Source organism: Protomyctophum bolini, assembly GCF_963924005.1.
Source record: "Protomyctophum bolini genome assembly, chromosome: 12".
Classification (NCBI taxonomy): domain Eukaryota; kingdom Metazoa; phylum Chordata; class Actinopteri; order Myctophiformes; family Myctophidae; genus Protomyctophum; species Protomyctophum bolini.
The window spans coordinates 13,959,323-13,981,114 of NC_137873.1; the positions used below are offsets into that span (position 1 = coordinate 13,959,323).

General features: G+C 40.1%; 2 protein-coding genes across 3 annotated transcripts; both read right to left on the bottom strand.

Annotated features, from left to right (window-relative positions):
* Positions 1 to 743: 743 nt before the first annotated feature.
* Positions 744 to 9,067, bottom strand: LOC308325008 (uncharacterized protein). 2 transcript variants are annotated; one of them, XM_080777388.1, is made up of 8 exons: positions 8,767 to 9,067; positions 7,725 to 7,865; positions 6,102 to 6,163; positions 5,938 to 6,006; positions 5,025 to 5,091; positions 4,838 to 4,897; positions 3,970 to 4,068; positions 744 to 2,108 (listed from the first exon to the last, which is right to left on the bottom strand). In XM_080777388.1, exons 1-8 carry the CDS (start codon positions 9,047 to 9,049, stop codon positions 1,003 to 1,005), a joined length of 1,887 nt encoding a protein of 628 aa, XP_080633514.1. In that variant the 5' UTR covers positions 9,050 to 9,067; the 3' UTR covers positions 744 to 1,002. The 2 variants fall into 2 exon arrangements, with proteins under 2 accessions (XP_080633514.1, XP_080633513.1); XM_080777387.1 differs by having other exon boundaries at positions 6,093 to 6,163.
* Positions 9,068 to 12,938: 3,871 nt separating this feature from the next.
* Positions 12,939 to 19,327, bottom strand: LOC308326340 (small ribosomal subunit protein mS40-like). Its single transcript, XM_080779146.1, has 8 exons — positions 19,284 to 19,327; positions 18,468 to 18,613; positions 17,446 to 17,516; positions 16,865 to 16,933; positions 16,303 to 16,369; positions 15,025 to 15,084; positions 14,031 to 14,111; positions 12,939 to 13,176 (listed from the first exon to the last, which is right to left on the bottom strand). Exons 2-8 carry the CDS (start codon positions 18,532 to 18,534, stop codon positions 13,085 to 13,087), a joined length of 507 nt encoding a protein of 168 aa, XP_080635272.1. The 5' UTR covers positions 18,535 to 18,613; positions 19,284 to 19,327; the 3' UTR covers positions 12,939 to 13,084.
* Between the last annotated feature and the right edge of the window lie 2,465 nt (positions 19,328 to 21,792).

Genomic DNA, 21,792 nt, shown 5'->3' on the forward strand with positions numbered 1-21,792 from the left:
CTACATACGACATAATGTTCCCTTCATCGTCAAATGTCAATGGCATTAATGTTTGTGTGGCCACAAATGTAGGCTACGTCATATTTGAGGCACAATGGCCCCATATGACCTCATTTCTCCTTTCATTGTCAATGGCAAATATGAAACGTGTGTGGACAAAAGCTGTATACGGTATGAGCAGAGGGGCTAGAGCCCCTCAAAAATGTGTAAATTCTAAACAGGTAATTAAACTAAATTATGTCACCTGCCTCACTGACGCCTATCTATATGTGAGCGATACGCAGCCAACATCTACACAAATAGCACTACTAGAATTAGTCAGCACAGCATGCATATAATTAATGAAATTAATTAATGTACTTTTTCAAACCCTGACAGAATGTGGAAGAGACAATGGTGCTCAAATAGTTTCACCAGTAACCTATGAACTGCAGGTAAAAATGATACAAGGAAAACAAATAAAGCGATGGAAATAAAAAAATCACACTTGTGTGAAGTGAGGGGCTCAATCACATTCCGTGCTCAACCAATCAAATCATCACTATGGGCAGTATGGGGTAAACACATTGCTTAGCCAATCAAATCATCGCTATACACACAAAGCTGGGCATACTGTAGGAGGGGCTAGCACCCCTCAAAAAAGGTTGATAGATAAGAACAGAGATAATTGTGTTTATTGTATGTTGTCGTGTTAAGATTGCAAGGTTGTGTGATTCCTTTTCTTTAGTATTGCTTGTCCCGTCATTGTCATCCTGGATATCATACATACTTGATCATCATACATGTATCTGTGTGATATTGCATTGCAAGTATGATGGAATTTTTTTTTATACATAAATATAAAATGTATATTATTAAAAAATATATATATATATATATATATATAACACCACCCTCAGCGCCAAGGCTGCTCCTCGCCCCATTTTTTTCACTTGTATGCTACTGTAACATAGCCTCATATCAAAAGACAAAAATGCATCTAAAGAAAAGAGCATTTGCCAACTACATACTTTCTCCCCCTGCATGAGTTGTCATGTGCTTAGTTCTCATGTGCTTATTTAGTTGCCCCCTGTGAACACAGCCATGACCACAAACTGTACAAGTAAAGGGCTTTTCCCCTGTATGAAGCATCATGTGAGTCTTCAGATGTTCCTTTCGATTAAAGATTTTACCACAAACTGTACAAGTAAATAGCTTTAAATGACGCATGTGAACACAGCCTTGGCCACAAAGTGTACAATTAGTGGGCTTTTCCCCTTTATGAATCTTCATGTGTGAATTCAGATGATCCTTTCGATTCAACATTTTACCACAAACTGTACAAGTGAACAGCTTTTCTCCTGTATGAGTCATTGTGTGCCTCTTAAGACTCGCCTTTCGATTAAATGTTTTACCACAAACTGTACAACTAAACAGCTTTTCCTCAGTATGAACCAGTAAATGCCTCTTCAGAAGGGACATCTGATTAAACAGTTTGCTACAAACTGTACAACTAAAGGGCTTTTCACCTGTATGAATTATCATGTGAGTCTTCAAATTAGCATTTTGATGAAACATTTTACCACAAACGGTACAAGTAAATAGCTTTTGCCCTGCATGAGCCGCTGTATGCCTCTTCAGATGTGCCTTTCGATTAAACATTTTGCCACACACTGTACAACTAAAATTGTTATTCTCTGCGTTTCCTTTAACATTTTGTGTCTTGTGGGATTCCAGTGTGTCTACACCTGACTGATCTTCCTTGGTCTCCTCCCACTCATCACCGTCTTCAGTATCATATTCAGTATCAGATTCAGAACAGTGTGAAGAGAGGAGCTCATCACTAGTTGGTTGTGATGCTACCCAGTTCTTTACATAAGCTTGTGTTTTCATGTGTTCAGTTGAGGTGCTGGCTACTGGCTCTGTCTCTCTGTTTTCATAATAGTCATCTTCACTTTTCACAGCCAGAATTGTTAACATTGAGCCATCAGCCTCCTCTGGTCTTTGCAGTAGCTCCTCCTGTTCATCTTTAATCTGCGGAGGCTCTGGTTCCTCCTGGACCAGACTGGAGCTCCACTCCTGTTGTTCAGGGGGAACATCCTCTATACACACAGGGAGGTGCAGGAAGTCTAGGAAGAAGATAAAACCACTAAACGTTTGAAATGCCAAATAGCCCTGAAACCAATCTTACTCCAATTGCATAACTCATGCCTCTAGGGACCATTCCAGTGAAATCCCAGTAGAAGTGTGTGTGTGTGTGTGTGTGTGTGTGTGTGTGTGTATATATATATATATATATATATATATATATATATAACAGGCACTTTGAACAGGCATAACACATGCATCGTTTGGACAAAAGCCAAATGTGGTGACCTAAAGTGGCACTGTTGAGCTGCCTAAAAGGGCCATTCACACTGAGCACTATAACTGCAGCAGGCCAGCGGTGTTGTTGAGCAGCCTGCACTGCTCAGTTCACACGGGTGTGATTCTTCTTACTGTCTTATTGGTTGTTGGGTGAAATTTTGCCTGAGCTATATCTCTGAGAAATATGGGAGGGGACCCCAAACCCCTCCCGTACCGTTTTTCCTTACTGGGCGGGGTTTTTCCTTTTTATTTACATGAGTTGGGAGTGTTTTAATGTTATAGACTCTGGAAAAGCATTCTGGCAGAAAGCTCGAGGCATGGCTCGTTAGGCCAGGGGTTCTCAACATGTAGGTCGCGACCCCTCGGGGGGGGGGACCCAAAATTATTTTGGGGGGTCCCCAGATGATTTTCTTTTTTTAGGGCGCTATCCCCTCCTATACACAGGTTTAATGTTTGTCTATAGCTCAAAGTTTGAACATTGACAATAAATGGAAAATGAACGTCATAATGTGTCGTTTAAGTATCTTAATTGTTAATGGCGTTTGTGTTGGCAACGTTTGTTTTACATCACCATTACATCACCCATCATTAGCGCCCCTCACTTCACACGGAAAATGGAAATTGAGAGTTTACCTAGTACACATAGTGCATGCATAAACTTTCCTTAATGATTATATCTGGTTTCAGTATATATATATGATGTATTTTCTATTATAGCGGTCAATTTGTATTGAGGGTGGGGAGGGAGGCAGGGCATGCGAGACATGGAATAGACTTAATAATTCATACCTCCTGGGTTCGAATCCTGCTCACGCCATAATTTCTGTGCCCACCACAAATAACTTTTTTTGCGGATGAAGAAAAGTTTGCTTTGGTCTGACATGCATTGCGTCGTGCTTGCGGTTATGTTTAGGTTTGGGGTAGGATTTGTAATAGTAATGTCCAACATACCCTACATGGTCACCCGTGGCTTCGTGTGGTGTCACTCAAAGTGACTACAGTCTGTGTTGGGCTTGCTGGATGCATGTTCCAAGCCCTAGTATGTCTGTCAGAAGCAGTTGAGGGGTGAAAACACCCGCGTGCGTCTTATCGCTGATTGCAGCCATATTTATTATATTATTATTATTTTATTTTTATTATTATATTTAATATGAAAGTTGGGGATCATAGCTACGAAGTGAGCTATCTATCTAATAATTTAGCGGGGGTTGCGTGGCACAGACACCTGAAAATCAGCTCTGACAGTTGGACGGGGCATGTTCCCTGTCCGTGTGGACTTAAACCCTGTTGTTGTTGCGTGCTAACGGACACATTTTTAAATCACACAAAACATCTAATTCTTAACCTGATTATATAAAGAACTACTTTTGTGCCCAACCCAACTTCCCAAGACCATCTGTAAACAATTCCCCCCCTATCAGTAATGTGATCTATTACATTGCATTACCCACACTGAACATCATTTGCTGTTCATATATTCAGAACGGGTAAGGACTAGTTATATTAGATTGACCAACCAGTCAAAACAAATATTTGACACCCTTTTTTTTAAGCTTTTGAAATCAACAAATTGATTAACCACTATTTTATATTTCTGCACAAAGTATAAACCGGGCAGCTCACCAGAGTTCAGGCATGGGGGAGGTGGTGTGGTTCCCACTGCATGGTGGGTATTGTAGTCTTCTGTGAATTCCACATTAGGAATCTTATAGGGTAGAAAGCCTGGAAGAGAGGGTGGAGATCCATTGTGGTAGTAAAAATACAATGCAGTAGACAACATATACCCCACTGTTAAAAATATGTACTTACCATATACCAACATATGCTTTTAACCGATCTTCATATAATTGGTCCTCAATAATGCACATGATAGGGTACCATTTTTGTCTACTACTCCCTCAGATGAGGGCTGTGGACAGTTCAGAAACCTGCCTATCAGTGACATCATCGATGGGGAATCCAAGCTAACAGAAACTGCATGCTTTCTATTCCTAGAAAGTTAATATGCTAATGGCAGCCATAGTTATCTCGTTAATACAAATTAACACAAAAAAACAAAATCTTGTTTGAGAAGAAAATCTGTGATGATGTCACTGGTAGGCGGTTTTCTGAAGTGTCCAAAGCCCTCCTCTGTGACACAAACAGAGTAGGGAAAAATCACACTTGTGTGAAGTGAGGGGCGCTCTTATCATACATCATCACATTCCGGCCAATCACATTTGGCGTCCACACTTTTCTGTCATTCGGCCAATCACAATTCGCATCTTCACTTTTCTGTCCTCAATACAGCATTGTTCAGCCAATCAAATCATCACTATGGGGTGCTCAGCCAATCAAATCATCGCTATGGGGTACATACAGACACACAAAGCTGGGCATAGGAGGGAATAGCGCCCCTCAAAAATGGCACCGTTTCACCATGACTATTAGTGAGGATGTGAAGTTGTCCTTTAATGTTGGAGCCTGTAATGTGCATTGCAACATGATGTACCATAGTTTCGAGCTTTGTTCATTTCCTTATTTAGTCTCTTCTGGTGTTGCATGCATACACCTAAAAGATAAACAAAATGAGGGGAAATGGTTGATTGTTCTTCAATCTATTCACCTTGCTCTCATAACATTTAGCCATTTGTTAATGTTTGATAAAATGTTAAAATGTATTAAGAATGTTGGTGTACCTGTTTGAGTGTGGTCATACACCACCCCAGTGTCTGGATTCATGAACTGTTCCAATAACTTCACATTCTGTGGGATGAGGAAAATGATTTAGGTTAAAAACCAAATACAGTATGTGAACGGGAAGGGAAACCATAAAATGTACACAGACTCATTGCACTGCATGTTCATACTAGGATGTCCATGGATGGTTTGATGTATGCACATCGCATACACAGTATGCACAGTTAAATCAGCACTATATGTAACTTGATTCTTCTACCTCAAGTGCTGCCATTTTCTTTTACCACCAATAGAGCTGGTGGCTCGGGAGATCAATTGAATCTTTGATATTGTGTCTAGGTGAGACCTTTGGCACGATCTAAATGTCTCAATAGAAAAGCAAGGAGACTAAAGACAACCACCCCCCCAGTTATATAACTAATAATGTATTAACATACCATACAGAATGGACAGAATTTAAATGTATTCATAAAGGTTTATATCGTGAGGCTTTGACCACATAGATGTTTGGGTTGTCCAGTTGCCTTGCCATGATGTAACTCCAAAGGTGGGCAAGACAAAAATAAATGCTTCATTGACTAGAAATGTATAATTCAAAATGTGCTTCCTTTTGACATCGACCTTTGGATTTACATCATGGCAAATTACTACAGAACCTAAACCTCTACCAAAGTGGTCTATCCCTTTAAGCACTATTTTCAAATATAAATGTGCATTTTATTTTGCGGGGTCAAACAAGGAATCACATCACGTTGATTCCCTTCCGCTATTCACTCATACTAGGACATGACGTATGTCTAGGCAAGAGAATTGACTATAAAGACATGCCCAAAATAATTAGGGACACTGGGGTTAATGTGGTTAAAAACAATGACATCAACGTGGATTGCAGTAATTGTGATATGAACAGACCTGAGCGTGGATGATGATGCTTGGATCCCTGCAAAGTGGACATGGGTTCTCAGTGATTTTGCCTCCCATCTAAACATCACAGGAGAATTGGTAACTCCATCAAATATTCTGCTAACATAAAACATGTATGTTGAATCTAAACAATGTATTCTTACAATGCAAACCTTGCGTGTCATCTGTGGAAGGATGCCTCCGTCGTGGTCTCTTCCATAGCACTCATTATATTCTAGTACATAAGATAATTGGGGTCATTAGTAAGGCAACAAGATTCAATTGATTTAAGAGACAAAGTTTGACATTCTCATTTGTATGGTGTGCATGTGCGTGTGATACAAGAGAACTGTAACTTTTTTTGTAGAAAAGGCAAACTAATATTGTTTATGCTGTTTGCTTTGATGGAATAATTGATTGAACAAATTAACATGTACGCTGTAATATGATTTGATTTGGGTGTGTTCTAAATAAAGTGTTTGTGTGGAATATTGTGTAATTCATTTGTATGTGTAAACGGGTGCAGTACTTAGTTTAGACAGTTTTTGGTTTAGACTAGTCATTGGTTAGACCAGTCATTAGTCCTACAACTACAACCTATCTCAAACCCTCACCTCCCACAGGGCAGCACACCTAAACCTAACTTAACCCATGTCTAACCAATGACTAGTCTAAACTAAAAGTATGCACCCCATGTGTAAACTTGAAACATTAGTTTACTATAATTAGATAAATACACGATAATCAACACTAACACTTTATTTAGGACACACCCAAATCAAATCATAGTACAACGTACATGTTCAATCAATTATTCAATCAAAGCAAATTTATTTTGGGGGGTCCCCAGATTATTTTCACACAAAAAAAGGGAAAGAAAAATTCTATTGCAACTGAATGGCTGGAAAATGGAAATTAATTGTTTCCATTGTACACATAGTACATGCATACACTTTCCTTAATAATTATATCTGGTTTCAGTATTTATTTATGACTAGACCTGTATGTGCCCGTCGGCCACCGGTCTACTTGAGAACAATACAACTTGGGAACCTAATAATACCCGTTGTCAACTTGTCATAGCACCCATTTTAACTATCTGTCTGTGTCCCTTTTGTGCCCATACTGTACATGGAGATCTCTGTGTCTGTCTGCCTGTGCCTGAAGAGTGCAAACTGACTGTGAAAAGTGGACTGGTTAAGTAATCAATTGGCAGGTGTGGGGTTGCCATGGCAATCAATTGGCTGAGGCAGAGGCTGTAAATTGCTCCACTTGCAGAGCCTGACCAGAGCCTTCTGTGGTGTTTGTGGACAACGGTGTATGCCACCGACTCAAGGCCGGGTACTGCACTCCCTGTGGGGGTGTGGAACACGTGTGTCAGTGGGGCAAACGGTTCTCGAGTTACGTGCATTACAACTGTACACACGCACATACACAGACAGAGACGTGGTGCATTTATAGTTAGATGTATTCTCTCTATTATTAAGGTTATTGTAGCGGTCAATTTGTATTTCGGTGGGGAGGGGGGCTGGGGTCACGAGTCATGGCCAAAGCATTTCCAGGGGTTCCCAGCCAAAAATGTTGAGAACCCCTGGACTAGAGGACAAGAGATCCAGTAGAACTAAAAGACTGGGTCAAACATTCGGACATGGGGCTAAACATGAATTGTTTTAGACAATTTTATAGCAATACATTTTTTGTATTATTTACTATAGTCCTACTAGACCCCAGGAAATTACAACTGGCCACAACATATCACAGGATCTACTGAATGTGAAAGTGAATTTATTTTTTACCTGAGGGAGTTTCACAGCTGGTCTTCCTATGCAGTAATGTCAATGACACATCAGCCTCTTCCTGTTCGTCTTTAATATGTGGAGGTTGTGGTTCCTCCTGTACCAGAGCGGAGTTCCTCTCCTCAGGTTCAGGGGAAACCTCTTTACAAACAGACACAGAAGGAGGAGAGAAGAGGTAGCATTAGCACAGCAACTCAAAGTGTTTTTGTCTCTCATTGGATGAGATATATATATTTTTATATTGTTTCCCTATTGTATAACGAGCAAGCCGTTTGGAAGAGGGCTTGTCTCTTTGTGTGTGTGTGTGTGTGTGTGTGTGTGTGTGTGTGTGTGTGTGTGTGTGTGGTACCAAAGACGGAAACATGCCATCTCCGGCTTACTTCCTGTATCTGTGTGGAGTGGGTGGAGTCTTTTCATTCCAATGGAAGAGTGAACATAAACACAGCTTCTGAATCATTATTTAGCTCCATGGTCTCCATGGTCCATAAAACACTAAAAGTCCCCCGCCCCCTATATTCGTCCTACACAAAGTTCCCATCGACAATAAAAGGAGAATTTACATGTGAGCAAATGGGCTATTTTTGTCCTACACAAAGATTAAACTCCCATTGACAATGAATGGAGATTTGGAGAATTTACGTCATATGAGAGCATGAGCAAATGTAATATCTTATCTAATTTTCTAACCATGTATATGATTTCCTTTTTTGCATAGAATTGTATATATCTGTATGTGTCTTCTGAATTAAAAGTAGAGGACCCTGATGTAAACATGAGTCTTAGTGCTTTTTTATGGTTTATCCCATTCCTATAATAGCAGATTTTGTATCGATCTGTACATTCGTTGAACTGTACTCTACCCATTCTACAAACTGTTAATAAAATTTTCAATCAAATGTGAATTCCTACTCTCATTCAAAACCGCTCTAAAAGAGCACTTACAGGTGGCTGCAATTCGCACAGTCTCTCACACACACACACACACACACACACACACACACCTCCTGATGAACGTACTGTCTGTAACCCTGTGTTTACCAACCTGCAGTCGTATGGATGTCCATGTCAACACCAACGTCTAGCAGTTTGTTTCGTCTCTTCAGCAGAGTTTCTAGTGTCTTTATCTCTCTCTGGAAGAGCTTGAATATGAACTCTGTAGCCAAACTGAGACGCTCGCTGACAAACACGCTGACGATCTTCACACAACAAACATCACTTTGTTTTTCCAAAACACACAATATCTCCTCTCCCACCGACGTCAGGTGTTCATTTATAGACAGCCGTACAGACTCAATTTGATACATTTTACCTCCTTTAAGAGACATGTTGCATCGACACCTTCTTCCTACAACACCATGAAAAAACTACACGCTCTTACTTCCGGGTCGTCCGGGTAAATATGTTTTCACGCACGCGCATTAAAGGATCCAGGGACTGTTGCCCTAGTTAATGCCTTTCGCCCCATGGTGGAGGCGGTGTGCAACTGATATCAATTGAAATGATGAGTAAGCATCTATGACAAAGGGTCATGAAAATATGACCTTTAAAAAAGTGGTCCAAGTCGAGGACCACATGATATTTTAATGTTAAAAGCTTAAACTTGAACAGATAATGTATTCACTTAACAATAATAATATAATAACAGTTTTCCCTTTTGAAAATAGTCTTATTTATTTATTTATTATTTAAACAATATTAAGACAATTAAATAAAGTTTGTTATTCAGAACCTTATATTTGCAATATTGTTAATACAATATTGCAAACTTCTCTTAAGCGAGTCTGTCTCGACTCCCTCTACTCAGCAATGGAAGAACAGGGAAACCATTGATTTAAAACAAACATATATTAGATATGCCTTCGCCACGTCGCAGAAATCGAACGCATATACGCAACCTTGAATGTTTGGGGACAGCCTTACATACAGTACGTAAACAGGAAGACAAGAGCAATATCCACAGCTCAGCGTACTCCTGGCCAAAATGATTAAGCCTCAAAGTTGACTGATGGACCTCTTCCATTCCAGGGGGCGGCAGTGGCTCAGGCCTCAGGGGTATAGTGACCAAGTGGGAACCACAAGGATCCCAGTTTAAACCCGGGCTTGATTTTGGTCCGGTTAGCTCATAGGACTTTGTTAAGCGATCTACTGCAGAATAGGCTATTTCTATGGAAAATCACTTCACTGCCAAACTACAACAGAAGTGTGTTGTGATTATTATATTTTAGGTATTTAATCAAATACCAGTGAAAACAGTGAGCACAAACGCACACACATTCAATGTTTTCATTTAATTGTGTTTTATTTTGTATTCATAGAAAAATAGAATATTTCAGCAACAACAGGAGGTACAAATTTAAGGTTATTGTAGCAGGATCACCAAGTAAGGTTTCATTGACGTCTCTCTGACTGAATAGTGGTTCATTGTGCAAAAGTCACGGGCAGTCCTACGCCTGGCAATGAGAGGCAGCAATATGCAAGGAACCCTGCAAACATCAAAAGGTTATTTATTCCCCTCAGCTGTTATGCAGCATATGGACATAATTTTCATGAATAATTGAATATGGACATGTGCAATTTCTTTAAGGGGAATAGACCATCAGCCAAATAACTGCAGACATACATGATTAGTTAGTTTCAGGTGTGTGAATCTGCAGTTGAAAGAAACTGAAATAATTAACTAACTAGTAGCTTGTAGTACTGCAGCACTAACTGACAGCCAGTATTTACAGTATGTAGCTTTTACACACATGCTTGTATAAGCTGCTGACTGAATCTAAGGGCCGATTCATACTTCTATTTTAGAGCCGAATAAAAGTCGGTTCGACTCTGTAGACTAGAGCCTACAATGTGACGTCATTTGAGGTTCAGGGGGGCGGGTACCGTCCTAAAGTCGTCTCTTCGGTGCTACTGAAAATTTCTGACGAGCCGAAATCATTTCGCCGAAACAGCGGTAAAATAGGAGTATGAATCGGCCCTAAGACTGTTGTAACCATTTTAACGTGTTCCAGGCAGAAACAGAGAGAAAAATATATGTTTTTCTCTTGTCAATTTTCTGGGAAGACAGGCTTAGCTAGGGGAGCCCTGCACAAACGCCAAATCAAATTATGCAGACAACAAATGTGATCTGCTGTGGCGAGCCCTGATGTGAATTAGGTAATCAAACTATAATGACACCTAGAACTTAACGTATGTGCCATGATACACAGCAAACATCTACTAAAATCTAGTTAACCCTTTATTACATGCATTTAATCATTTAAATAATTTAGAATTGGCTCAGGTCTAAATGGGTTAAAAGAGAAGAGAGGACGCATCAAGTACCCAACTCATCCAGTGGTTACATGGTTACAGGTTTACTGGTGGTTAGCGAGCCCCCAAAGATTCATGACCACTGGCAAGTACCCAAATAAAATGGCTACTTTGCATTACAATATAGGTTTAACTCTTTACCTGTCCTGAACGTACAGTAATTAATACACAGTAATTAAAGCAACACAGCAGTATGGCTCCTGGTTCTGTGGTGTTCAGTTCTGTTTGCATGCAACAAGAATGCCTCCTTCTCCATCGAAGAAGAGATTCGTCCAAAGCAAACTTTTCAACAGGTGGTCCGTGGACCACTGGCGATTTGTGGAGGTATTGCATGTGGTCCCTGACCATACATTTAGTAATGTAGGATTTGTTGATGTTTAACATACACCAATAAATTACCTGGTGACCTATGATGACCGTCCATGTAGTCATTTACTGACAAGTTGGAGGTCAAGAAATTCAACAGAAAAGGGGAGTTCTCAAGTGGGGGAAGTGCACCATATTGTCTGGTTGAGTCATTATTATTAGGAAATTATTAGTAGTCAATGGTCAATTGGTCAGTTGGTTGAGAAACAGTGGGATGTTGTATACACATGGGAGCTCAAAGTGATACAAAAGCACTAATCTTAGCCCATATCCCCACCCAACACAACTGTGGTCCCTAGGTTGATGCTAAGTCAGGGTTGTGGTCCCTTGTTCACAATCAGTTGATAACCTGTGCACTAGGCTATCAGCTGTTCTGTGCGCATTCGCACATGTACAGTATAGGTGTGTGCACGTGTACGTACGTGCATGTGATTACACCACTGCTTTCATGTCAACTCAAACCGAGGCAATATGCACATTTGTGTAAAAAATATATATAATTCACAGCACCATCACGGCTCAAATCTAATTTAACATTTATAAGAAACGCTCTCTGACAATTGTGGATTGTATGGATCGGTAAGAACTTTGTGCTAAGAGTTTGCGCTACAGTGGAATGCTCCTTCCTAGTCTGTGTGAAAGGAGGGGGAGGGAGGGAGGGACAATTAAGAGACAAGCAGCTGTCTTTGGGTACCTAGTAATGCAATTCAATGAACACATAAACGTATCAACATAATTGGAGCTATTAAGTTGCATTATTTTGACATCGGCACGATTTTGATTTTTAAATTAAGAATCTGGCAATACCAATATGTGACCAATTTTATATTGTTCATCCGGTTTTTTAATATTTCTATTAATAATCTGCTGACCAATTATATTGTGTCTACCAAAAAATTAACTAAACGTTCTTTCCCCCTTTATGGGTCTGCATATGTGTATTTAGATTACCCATTTGACCAAAGCCTTTGCCACATACTTTACACGTAAAGGGCTTTTCCCCTGTATGTGTTCTCATGTGAGTATTTAGTTGACCCATGTGAACACAACCTTGGCCACACACTGAACACGTAAAGGGCTTTTCCCCCGTATGAGTCCTCATATGTTGTTTTAGATGACCCATGTGAACACAGCCTTTGCCACAAACTGCACAAGTAAAGGGTTTTTCCCCTGTATGAATCATCATGTGTGTCTTCAGATGTCCTGTTCGATTAAACATTTTACCACAAACTGTACAATTAAACAGCTTTTCCCCTGTATGAGTCATTGTGTGCCTGTTCAGATGTCCCCTCCGTTTAAAGACTTTCCCACAAAAGGTACAACTATAACTTTTCTTCTCTGTGTGACTCCTCATGGAGTGAGTTTCTTTTGATAATCCCAGGTCCTGGAACAGCTTGTTGCTCGAGATTTGTTGTGATTCCACATGTTGGGTATTGTGTGATATCAGTGTGTTTAAGCCCAACTGATCTTCCCTAGTCTCCTCCCACTCATCACGGTCTTCAGTGTCAGATTCAGAACCGTGTGAAGAGAGGAGCTGGTCATCACTAATTGGTTGTGATGGTACCCAGTTCTTTACATAAGCTTGTGTTTTCATGTGTTCCGTTGAGGTGCTGGCTACAGGCTCTGTGTCTCTGTTTTCATCATCATTTTCACTTTTCACTGTTAGTAACGTCGATGTTGACCCATCAGCATCCTCTAGTCTTTGAAGTAGCTCCTCCTGTACTTCTTTGATCCGTGGAGGCTCTGGTTCTTCCTGGACCTGCCTGGGGCTCCACTTCTGCATCTCAGGGGAAATCTTCTTTTTACACACAGGGAGGTGCAGGAAGACTAGGCAAAATATATGAGAAATGGCTTAACTATTATGCTATTATTATTATTATTATTATTATTAGTAGTAGTAGTAGTAGAGGATCAGAGTAGTAGAACATAAGTAGTTAGTTATCCGTCATTATGGTTAGATTAACTTTGGGCCATTATTCCTATTTATATCGTGATGATTCGCTAGTCACCTTTACAATGAGGTACAACTTGTAAATATTGTGTAATCGTGGAATGAGCCACACAGCTAAACGTGTGGGTCGTGCCTCCCAAAGAGTTGCCAATATCCCCTAACATCCTTCTGTTGGCAGTGTGACTGGTACCCGAGCATGGGTCCTGCAACTTTGCTGAGTTTATGTATGCTCCAAGCAGCAACACAGCCTCCATGGAAAGATGCCACCTTTGACCCTTCAGTATAAGGCTCATGGAATATGGCGATTGGGAGCTGCTGTTCCGTTACGCATGATGGCAGCATTTACTTGGTGTCAGACCTGGTACCATTTCCTAACATTAGACCAAGTTCTGTGAGACTGGTGAAGTCAAAGTAAGACAACACTCCAAGAAGAAGGAACCGTATGCTTTCTTCCAGACATTTACAGGCAAGATTTTCACAACGGTACCACAGACTGTCAATGTTGCAGGACCCATGCTCAGGTGCCAATCAAATTTCCGGGGGCCCTACCCACACGTTTAGCTGTATTGCTCATTCCATCATGAATACCAATTGGTATTATTGAAGGGGATAAACGACTCAATGCCGACTCAATGTCTGTTTTATACTTTGGCACACACAGCGCAAACAAGTAGTCTCACCAGAGGAGTTCAGACATGGAGGTGGTGATGTGAAGGAGTCTTCTGTGAATTCCACATTAGGAATCTTAAAGGGTAGAAAGCCTGGAAGAGAGGAACATTAATGGGCATTGCTCGTCGTCATTTGATCAGAATTGAGAAATGAAAATAAACATAAGATGCAGGCATGGTTATCCGTTGTTGTGAGGGGGAGGTGGCAGAGTCGAGCGTGCATATCATTATATTCTGAATCAATGCCACAGAAAGCTGACCACATCGACAATGCAAATTCTGAAAACCAAAATTAAAACTAGTTGTTACAGGTGTAAAAAAAAAAAACCAATTCCGCGCCTCAAAGGAACTGGTTGTAATAACGTGTTCCTTCCACGTGCTATACGTCTGAAAAGAAGCTTGGACTCCTCATGCATAGAGGAAGCGTGAGGTCAGTCTGTTGCACTCCCCAGGTTGGCAGAGGGAGTGTAGCATTTTCCTGCAGTGCTGTGAGCACTTTCCCCAGGCATGGCCGCTGTGTCTGATCTGCTGGCACGGCACTAGGAGCTGTGTGTCCGGAGTCCGGATTGTGTGTGTGCGGTGTGTTAACGTGTACACACAGGCACGCACGCGCGCGTTGTATTTAATGGAGAAGTATTGTAAACACGGAAACGAACGCGCCAGTCTGCTTGGCGCAGCAGAGGCGAGTCTGTCTCGACTCCCTCTACTCAGCAATGGAAGAACAGGGAAACCATTGATTTAAAACAAACACATATTAGATATGCCTTCGCCACGTCGCAGAAATCGAACGCTATACGCAAATATAATGATATTATAATATATTATAATATAATTCAGCAGAGTTGAATTTTCTATATTATTGGAAGAGCAGTCTTGACCTTTCTCCACTCTACTGGTCTGTATTTTAAACTGTAGGATAAAACAGTAAACACATTGCCTGTGTTTGGCAGCATTACACATCTCAGAGCACAGCCTGTCGGAAACCAAGAAGAAGACGAAGACATACCATAGTCCCGTGCTCTGTTAATTGCCTCGTTTAGTCTCTTTTGTTGTTGCATACACAGACCTAAAAGAGAAACAAAATGGGGGAAAAGGTTTGATTGTTCTGCATCAATCCATTTCCCTTTCTCTCAATAGGGCTGCTGAGATAATCACATTGTTCTTTGAGACACACAATCACACATAGGAGCATTTGGGGGCGTGGACGTGGATGAATCAGCCATTCCTTCTTGGTGTGAACACAACACAACTTACCATTGGAATTGCATTAGGGAACGTAGGGAACAGATTGTTACATTATTACTTGCGCGAGCAGAGCGCGCAAGTAATAGTTTTCGTCCAGTGCTTCGATGCGTATGTCGCCGTTTGATGTGTATGCGCTGTGCCAGCGTATGACGTAATGACTACTTGTGCTTGATATGGCAGTGGTGTCAGATTACATACATGTATACATAGGGGCATTACCTTTAATCCTCCTGACACTAAAACATATTGCCATTACGTCACCATCGGAAACCAATTACACCCTGGCATTGGGTCCTTTAATCCACATCTTTATTACGTCATCACTGAGAGCTAGTTGTACTATAGTTATACCCTGACGTCATATGCTGCTACGATACATACGCATCAAACGGGGCATACGCAAAGTAACCACAGTATATCGCTAATCAACTTACAAATTACATAGAGGCATTTCCTTTAATCCACCCGACACTGATCGACATATACGTCACCATCGAAAGCCGTCACTCATAATTTTCTTTCATCAGATATCGATGATTTATTTTTCTTTGAGAAACTAAAAAGGGATCCAGGACACTTCGATAGAACTGTATTTCTTTTATAGATAGAAACTTTTACCATACTTCACAATACTACTTTTTTTACCTCCAAAAACTAGGTACGTAGCAAATAGCTAACCTAATAATTCAATATTTCAAACGTTCTTTCACAGAGAAGCTGATATTTGACAGTTTGTAGTGGTCGACAGTACTTGCGCGCTACTTGCGCACTAGTAGGCCGTGCAACAAGCAAGTAGGCACTCGACAGAGTTCAGTTCTAGTTATTACTATTATTACCAGTAAGACGCCCTGAGGGCGGTGCAGCCAGTGCACAAATCCGCCTGGGTGACAGCAGACTGCTGGCGCTTTGCCATAGATAAATATTGTGAAAATAGCTTCAATTGTCACTTTAATGTACCCTTTACTCTCGACATTTAGCCATTTGTTAATGTATTTTAATATATAATTTGTTAATATATAATTTTAATAAATTGACATACCTGTGTGAGTGTGGTCATACGCCATCCCAGTATCTGGGTTTATGAACTGCTCTAACAACTTCACATTCTGTGGAATGAGGAATATGATTTTGGTTAAAAGTTTTTATTTAACGTGAACGAAAAACATAAAATGTACACAAACTCATTGCACTTCAGGTATGGGATGATAATTGTGGAAAAAATAATAATCATGTTGAAGAGATTTAAATGTTAAATTGTTAAATCGTTAAATTGTCTTTCATACACTGGACCTAGCCTGGAAACCAGACCAAAAAAGAGTTGTGGGTGACCAATCAGAGCATTTTTGTCTATATGAACTATATGAACTATTTGAAATGAATTCCCCCTGAAGAAGGCTTGACGCCGAAATACGCCTGTGTACCAGAAGGACTTTGGAGTGCTGGATATTCTTTGTTTTCATATACATTCAGTCTTGCTGAGCCTTGCACCCACGTGCAAGGCTGTTGTTGCTGTTGTTTGAATAGATTGAGTTGTGCTTGTTTTTACATTGATCAAATGAATGCCAGTAACATGGATTGCTATAATTGTGATATTAACAGACCTGATGGTGGATGATGATGCTTGGATCCCTGCAAATTGGACATGGGTTCTCGCAGATTTTGGCTCCCATCTAAACAAGATGAGAAGAATTTAAGTAATAATACTTAACATGTAGTGTGTGTGCAGTGAGAATCCAAACCATTATTCTTGCTCTTGGGTGATGCAGTGGTAAAGTGCCTGTCCACCACTGTAAAGGCTGTGGGTTTGAATCCACCGTGGTGCATCCAGCAGTCCAGCTTTGTCGAGAGTCTACAGTACTATAGTCTACTCTAGATAGCAACATTACACAATTGGCCTGTGTTCCGTAGAAGGAAGCCCGGTGGGGAGTGATAATTGTCATAGTGGGTAATCCTACAGCTTTTTTTGGTAATATGTTTTACTGTACTCTGTTGCTGCTTACATTCTGTCTAATAGACTATTCAATCAATCAATCTAGCGCTACGGCTCTCCTTCCGGTGGGGGATCCTCACTTGTAGGTTAGTCAGTAGCATACAACAGCAATGACAACAAAGACATTTGTGTGGGGGGGAAGCAATTGGCAAAAAAGAATATATATATATAGTTAAAAAAAAGTATTCTTACAATGCAATACTTGCGTGTCAAATGTACGGGGAAGTCTCCTTCATGGTCTCTTTCATATCGCTCAATATATTCTACGTAAGAGAATGGGAGGGATCATTAATAAGGCAACGAGATTCAATGATTTAAGAGACTGACATGTTTGATGTGTTCAGTGAAATATAATCTCAATAGAAGCAAACACGGTTTTGGGCGGAATTTACATTTGATTTTATTACCATTTCATTACTTAAATTATGGAACACTTTGTTTTCAATCGCTAGTTTGGTCAGGTTACTACTACTTGGCCTCACTCCCCGAACCCACCTCACCCCTGACCATTTGATAGGCTGGAATGGCCTATTGGACAGCTGCAATTCGAAACTGGCCCCTGTAAATAAAGTCTGAGTCCCCCCCACACCCCCTTTTCCCTTTTTTACTTTCTTTATATGATGATTTCCTGTTTTTAATATATAAGTGTATATTTGTATGTCAATGTTCTGATTAATTGAAAATGGTGGACCCTGTTGTATACAAGTGTAATGCTTAATCATGGTGTCGTCCACACACAGTTTTTGTATAATTTTCGTTTAAATGTACCCATTCTGCATAGTGCATAATACTGTGAAATAAAAATGTCAATCAATCAAGTAGGTCTAGAGGAACGGATTCAAATTTGCTGGCAAAAACAGCCGGTGTCTTGCTCAGGGACACTTTGCAGAGGCCTAGAATCTAACCTTGGGACCGTGGCACCATTCTAACCATTCAGCAATGGCCATGTTTAGTCTAGGTGAGATAGCATGCGTCCCCTGGCCTGGACGCAACGTTAGTTTAATGTTAATGTCTTGACGCGGGACGCATAGGCCTACTTAAAAACATCTCGGAGATCACAGACGTTTGCTTACATGTGGTTAAACAAAAGAGGCAGAATAAAAAGTCTGATGAATTCTGTGTACAAATGGAGATCTGTCAACCATAGCCTTAATAACAACCAAACAGAATTACCGTAAACGTTGAAAGAAGAAAGGATAGATAATAAAACGTACCAATGTCCAGGTCATCTTCAGGTTCCTCTTTAATAGAAAAGGTCCCGACTGGTTCTGGAGAACTCATTTTCACCTGCAGACTTGATTCAACACACTGGTCTGGAATGAAGGGCTGGTTGTGACATGGGTTGTACCATAATTGAAGGCTAAATGTAAGGACAAAAATCAACCCACTGAAATTAGGAGGTGGTCAGAGACAGAAACAAGGAGGTTCACAGAGAAAGAGACACAAAACTAAAGGATTACATTATAGCCACAAAATGTGTGCAACCATATTCTGTCAGTGACCCCCAAATTTAAATATGTATTTCCCATACCCCCATACAGCATTTGTGTTTCTAATTCTTATTGAATATAGCCGATCTATCGTTCACACTGTGTTCACACAGCTTGTAGATCACTATTTTCAAATAGGGCCGATGTACATCAGGTTAAAGAGTGATTAAACAGACTTTATGCATGACTTTTTATGTCATTTTGTCACTTTTTATGCCCCTCGAACTCCCTCAAGGGGACCCACTTTGAGAACTATATCATATTTGGAACGGCCTACATTTTAGGCCAGCTATCTTAGCGGCTATACAATAGAAGATTTGAATATTATGTTAACTGCAGACTATTATCACCGAGCAGATTATGTCAAATTCTGAGTTAGGCTACAGTCAGTTTGAACTATATAACTGCTAAGCTAACTAAGCTATCCTAAGTTCTGCAGTACGCATATGTTGTAGGCTTAGGGTATAAATGAAGGAGAGTGAACACAAGTTACACGACCAAAGACAATCCACCTAATCAAATAATAAAACAAGCAAATACCGAGTTGTCTTTACAGTCGACGTTGCGACGCTGCCGCCTGTCAAACTCAACATAGACAGAATTTGAAAGCATCAGGCTAAACTAAAATAAAAACACAAGTTACGTCCTGTCTGCACTTTCACAATAAAATGTATATAACTGACGATGATGCCTAACACTATAGCTGACATGACAAAGAGCAAAGCCAAACAACTTGCCAAATACTGCTCTGTTTCTCTGTAAAACCCTTTACCACAAACTGTACAAGTATAAGACTTTTCATCTGTATGACTCCTCATGTGTTGTTTCAGAGTAGGCCTACCTATTTCAACAAAGCCTTTACTACAAATGGTACAAGAAAAGTGCCTTTTCCCATGAGTCCTCATGTGTCTTTTTAGAGCACTCTTTTGACTAGCTTTTACCACAAACTCTACAAGCAAAGGGCTTTCCCCGTATGAGTCAACATGTGCTTTTAGAGAACCAATTTGAGTAAAGATATGTCGGCAGTGAAGTATGATTATGAATATTATAAACTAAATAAAATATTTTGTTTCACTGCTCCTGTTGCGCTAAACAGTTAAAGAAATTGCCAGAAAAATTTGATTCAAAACAAAATTGGCAGAAGGGACACCACAGAATCCCAACAATTTCACACAGATGAGGATACAGATAAGAATGTGAAGCACATACAAGCACTGTATGTGAATAAAGCAATAAGCCACAAGAGGTGAGGTTACCTTGTATTTTATAATGGCTCACCACTCCATCCTATGTGTGCGGGTGGTGCTTAGAAGCCCACATGGCCAGGGTTTGTAAGGAAATCAAGTGCTTATTCTCACTGTGTTATGCACCTGGGATCACATAATTTATAGGGTTGACAATCACCATGGTTACTGAAGAGGTTAGCTGATTGTTATTGTTATGTTATGTAAACACTTAACACAGGGAAAAGTCAAATACTCTGTCTTTAAGTGAACATTTTATATTTAACTGTATTTCTTATTTCTACAGTGATGAAAGATATAGGCCTACTGCGAACACAAATATTAGGGCCCGGGGTACAACAATCAATCGAATGAATCAATTTAATCAATTATAGCCTAAACACATATTGATACTACTCAATGATTTAAGGACAAGGACAAGTCGGAGATCAGCTATTTTCACTCTTTTTGCATGACATAGAGACAAAGAGATAAAAACAATTTGATGAATCAAAAAAGTAATCAATAGCATAATGATAACACTATTATTTTTGTAGCGATTATAGGCCTACTATAATCGCTACAAAAATAAACAATAGTTATTGGATTGATAGATATTGTAGATCAGCTATATTTGAATACGCAAAGAAAAAGAAAATGAGGCTCAACTGTCCCTCATTTTGCTGGGGACAGCAAGTGATAGAAAGGCGGACGAAATGCAAGTAAGACAACAATAATTACAGCAGAAAGTGTGTGTGTGTGTGTGTGTGTGTGTGTGTGTGTGAGAGAGAGAGAGAGAGAGAGAGAGAGAGAGAGAGAATGGAGGAAGTAATACATCTCAACACATTTTTAAATTAACTTGTTTTTTATTCACATTTCAGGCCTTGCTAACAGTGTCAGTGTGTCTGTCTGTCTGTCTGTACATTCAACTCTGAATAGCCGATCACTCAACACATATCAACATAATAATAATAACAATAATAATAATAATAATAATAATAATAATAAACAAAAGCAGCATTTTCTCTCCATTTCATTTTTTTAAACAAAAAAGTCATATCTCCCATAATCATTCTCATCACCCTCATCCTCATCTCAGTTTTTACCTGAATGTAACCATCTGATCATCAATATAAAATAAACATAAACAAACCACATTAAACACTTAAAACCCCATACGGTTGAACGGAGTCCCCATAGCCCCCGTCTTTTCTGTTTTCCGTTATTGTGGTGAAAGCATTTTCCTGAAAATAGCCGATCGACAGATCTGCTATGTTCAGAGAAAGCGTTCCCCACAATGAGGATGCTGGGGTTTGAGAGTGGATGAACAAGAAAACCATGTCTTCATCTTGGTATCATCGTCATCATCATCGTCTGTGTCAGACGGCACTCAATAAAACAATAAAGTATACAAATAAAAACCAAGGGGACTCAAGCATTTTAAATGGAATAGAACGGTAATTGGTTTATAATGGGCGCATGTCTGTGTTCGCGTGGGTGCGTGTGTGTCTGTGTGAAACGGTAGTTCTCAACCTGTGGGCCACGAGCGTATTGTATTTTTGTAATGTTGTGGTCTTTCCAGACAGCTACAGTATTGTGCTACAGCAAGACAAACTCCCAAGTCTCAAACCCCAGAACAGCATTAGCTGATGTTAACCGTATTAGAGTATTTGTGCGATAGCTCACAACCCACACGAAGCAGAACACAGCTATACAGTATGAGCGGACTTGCTTATAACACTGCATACATTTTGGTATGCCCAGCTGGGTATAGTCTCATACAGTGGTTCCCAAACCTTTTAGCATGTGACCCAAAAGAGAAATTT

Bases quoted from the DNA above. Each gene is read 5' to 3' on its own strand.
- LOC308325008 (XM_080777387.1), bottom strand. From the start codon at position 9,049: ATGTCTCTTAAAGGAGGTAAAATGTATCAAATTGAGTCTGTACGGCTG. The intron at 6,007-6,092 runs GTAAGAATACAT...TGTGATGTTTAG, and splicing joins TGACACGCAAGGTTTGCATT to ATGGGAGGCAAAATCACTGA. The intron at 2,109-3,969 runs GTGAGCTGCCCG...TCTTCTTCCTAG, and splicing joins TCCCCCATGCCTGAACTCTG to ACTTCCTGCACCTCCCTGTG.
- LOC308326340 (XM_080779146.1), bottom strand. From the start codon at position 18,534: ATGAGTTCTCCAGAACCAGTCGGGACCTTTTCTATTAAAGAGGAACCT. The intron at 16,370-16,864 runs GTCTGTTAATAT...CTCATTCCACAG, and splicing joins GCATCATCATCCACCATCAG to AATGTGAAGTTGTTAGAGCA. The intron at 13,177-14,030 runs GTGAGACTACTT...CCTGAGATGCAG, and splicing joins TCCATGTCTGAACTCCTCTG to AAGTGGAGCCCCAGGCAGGT.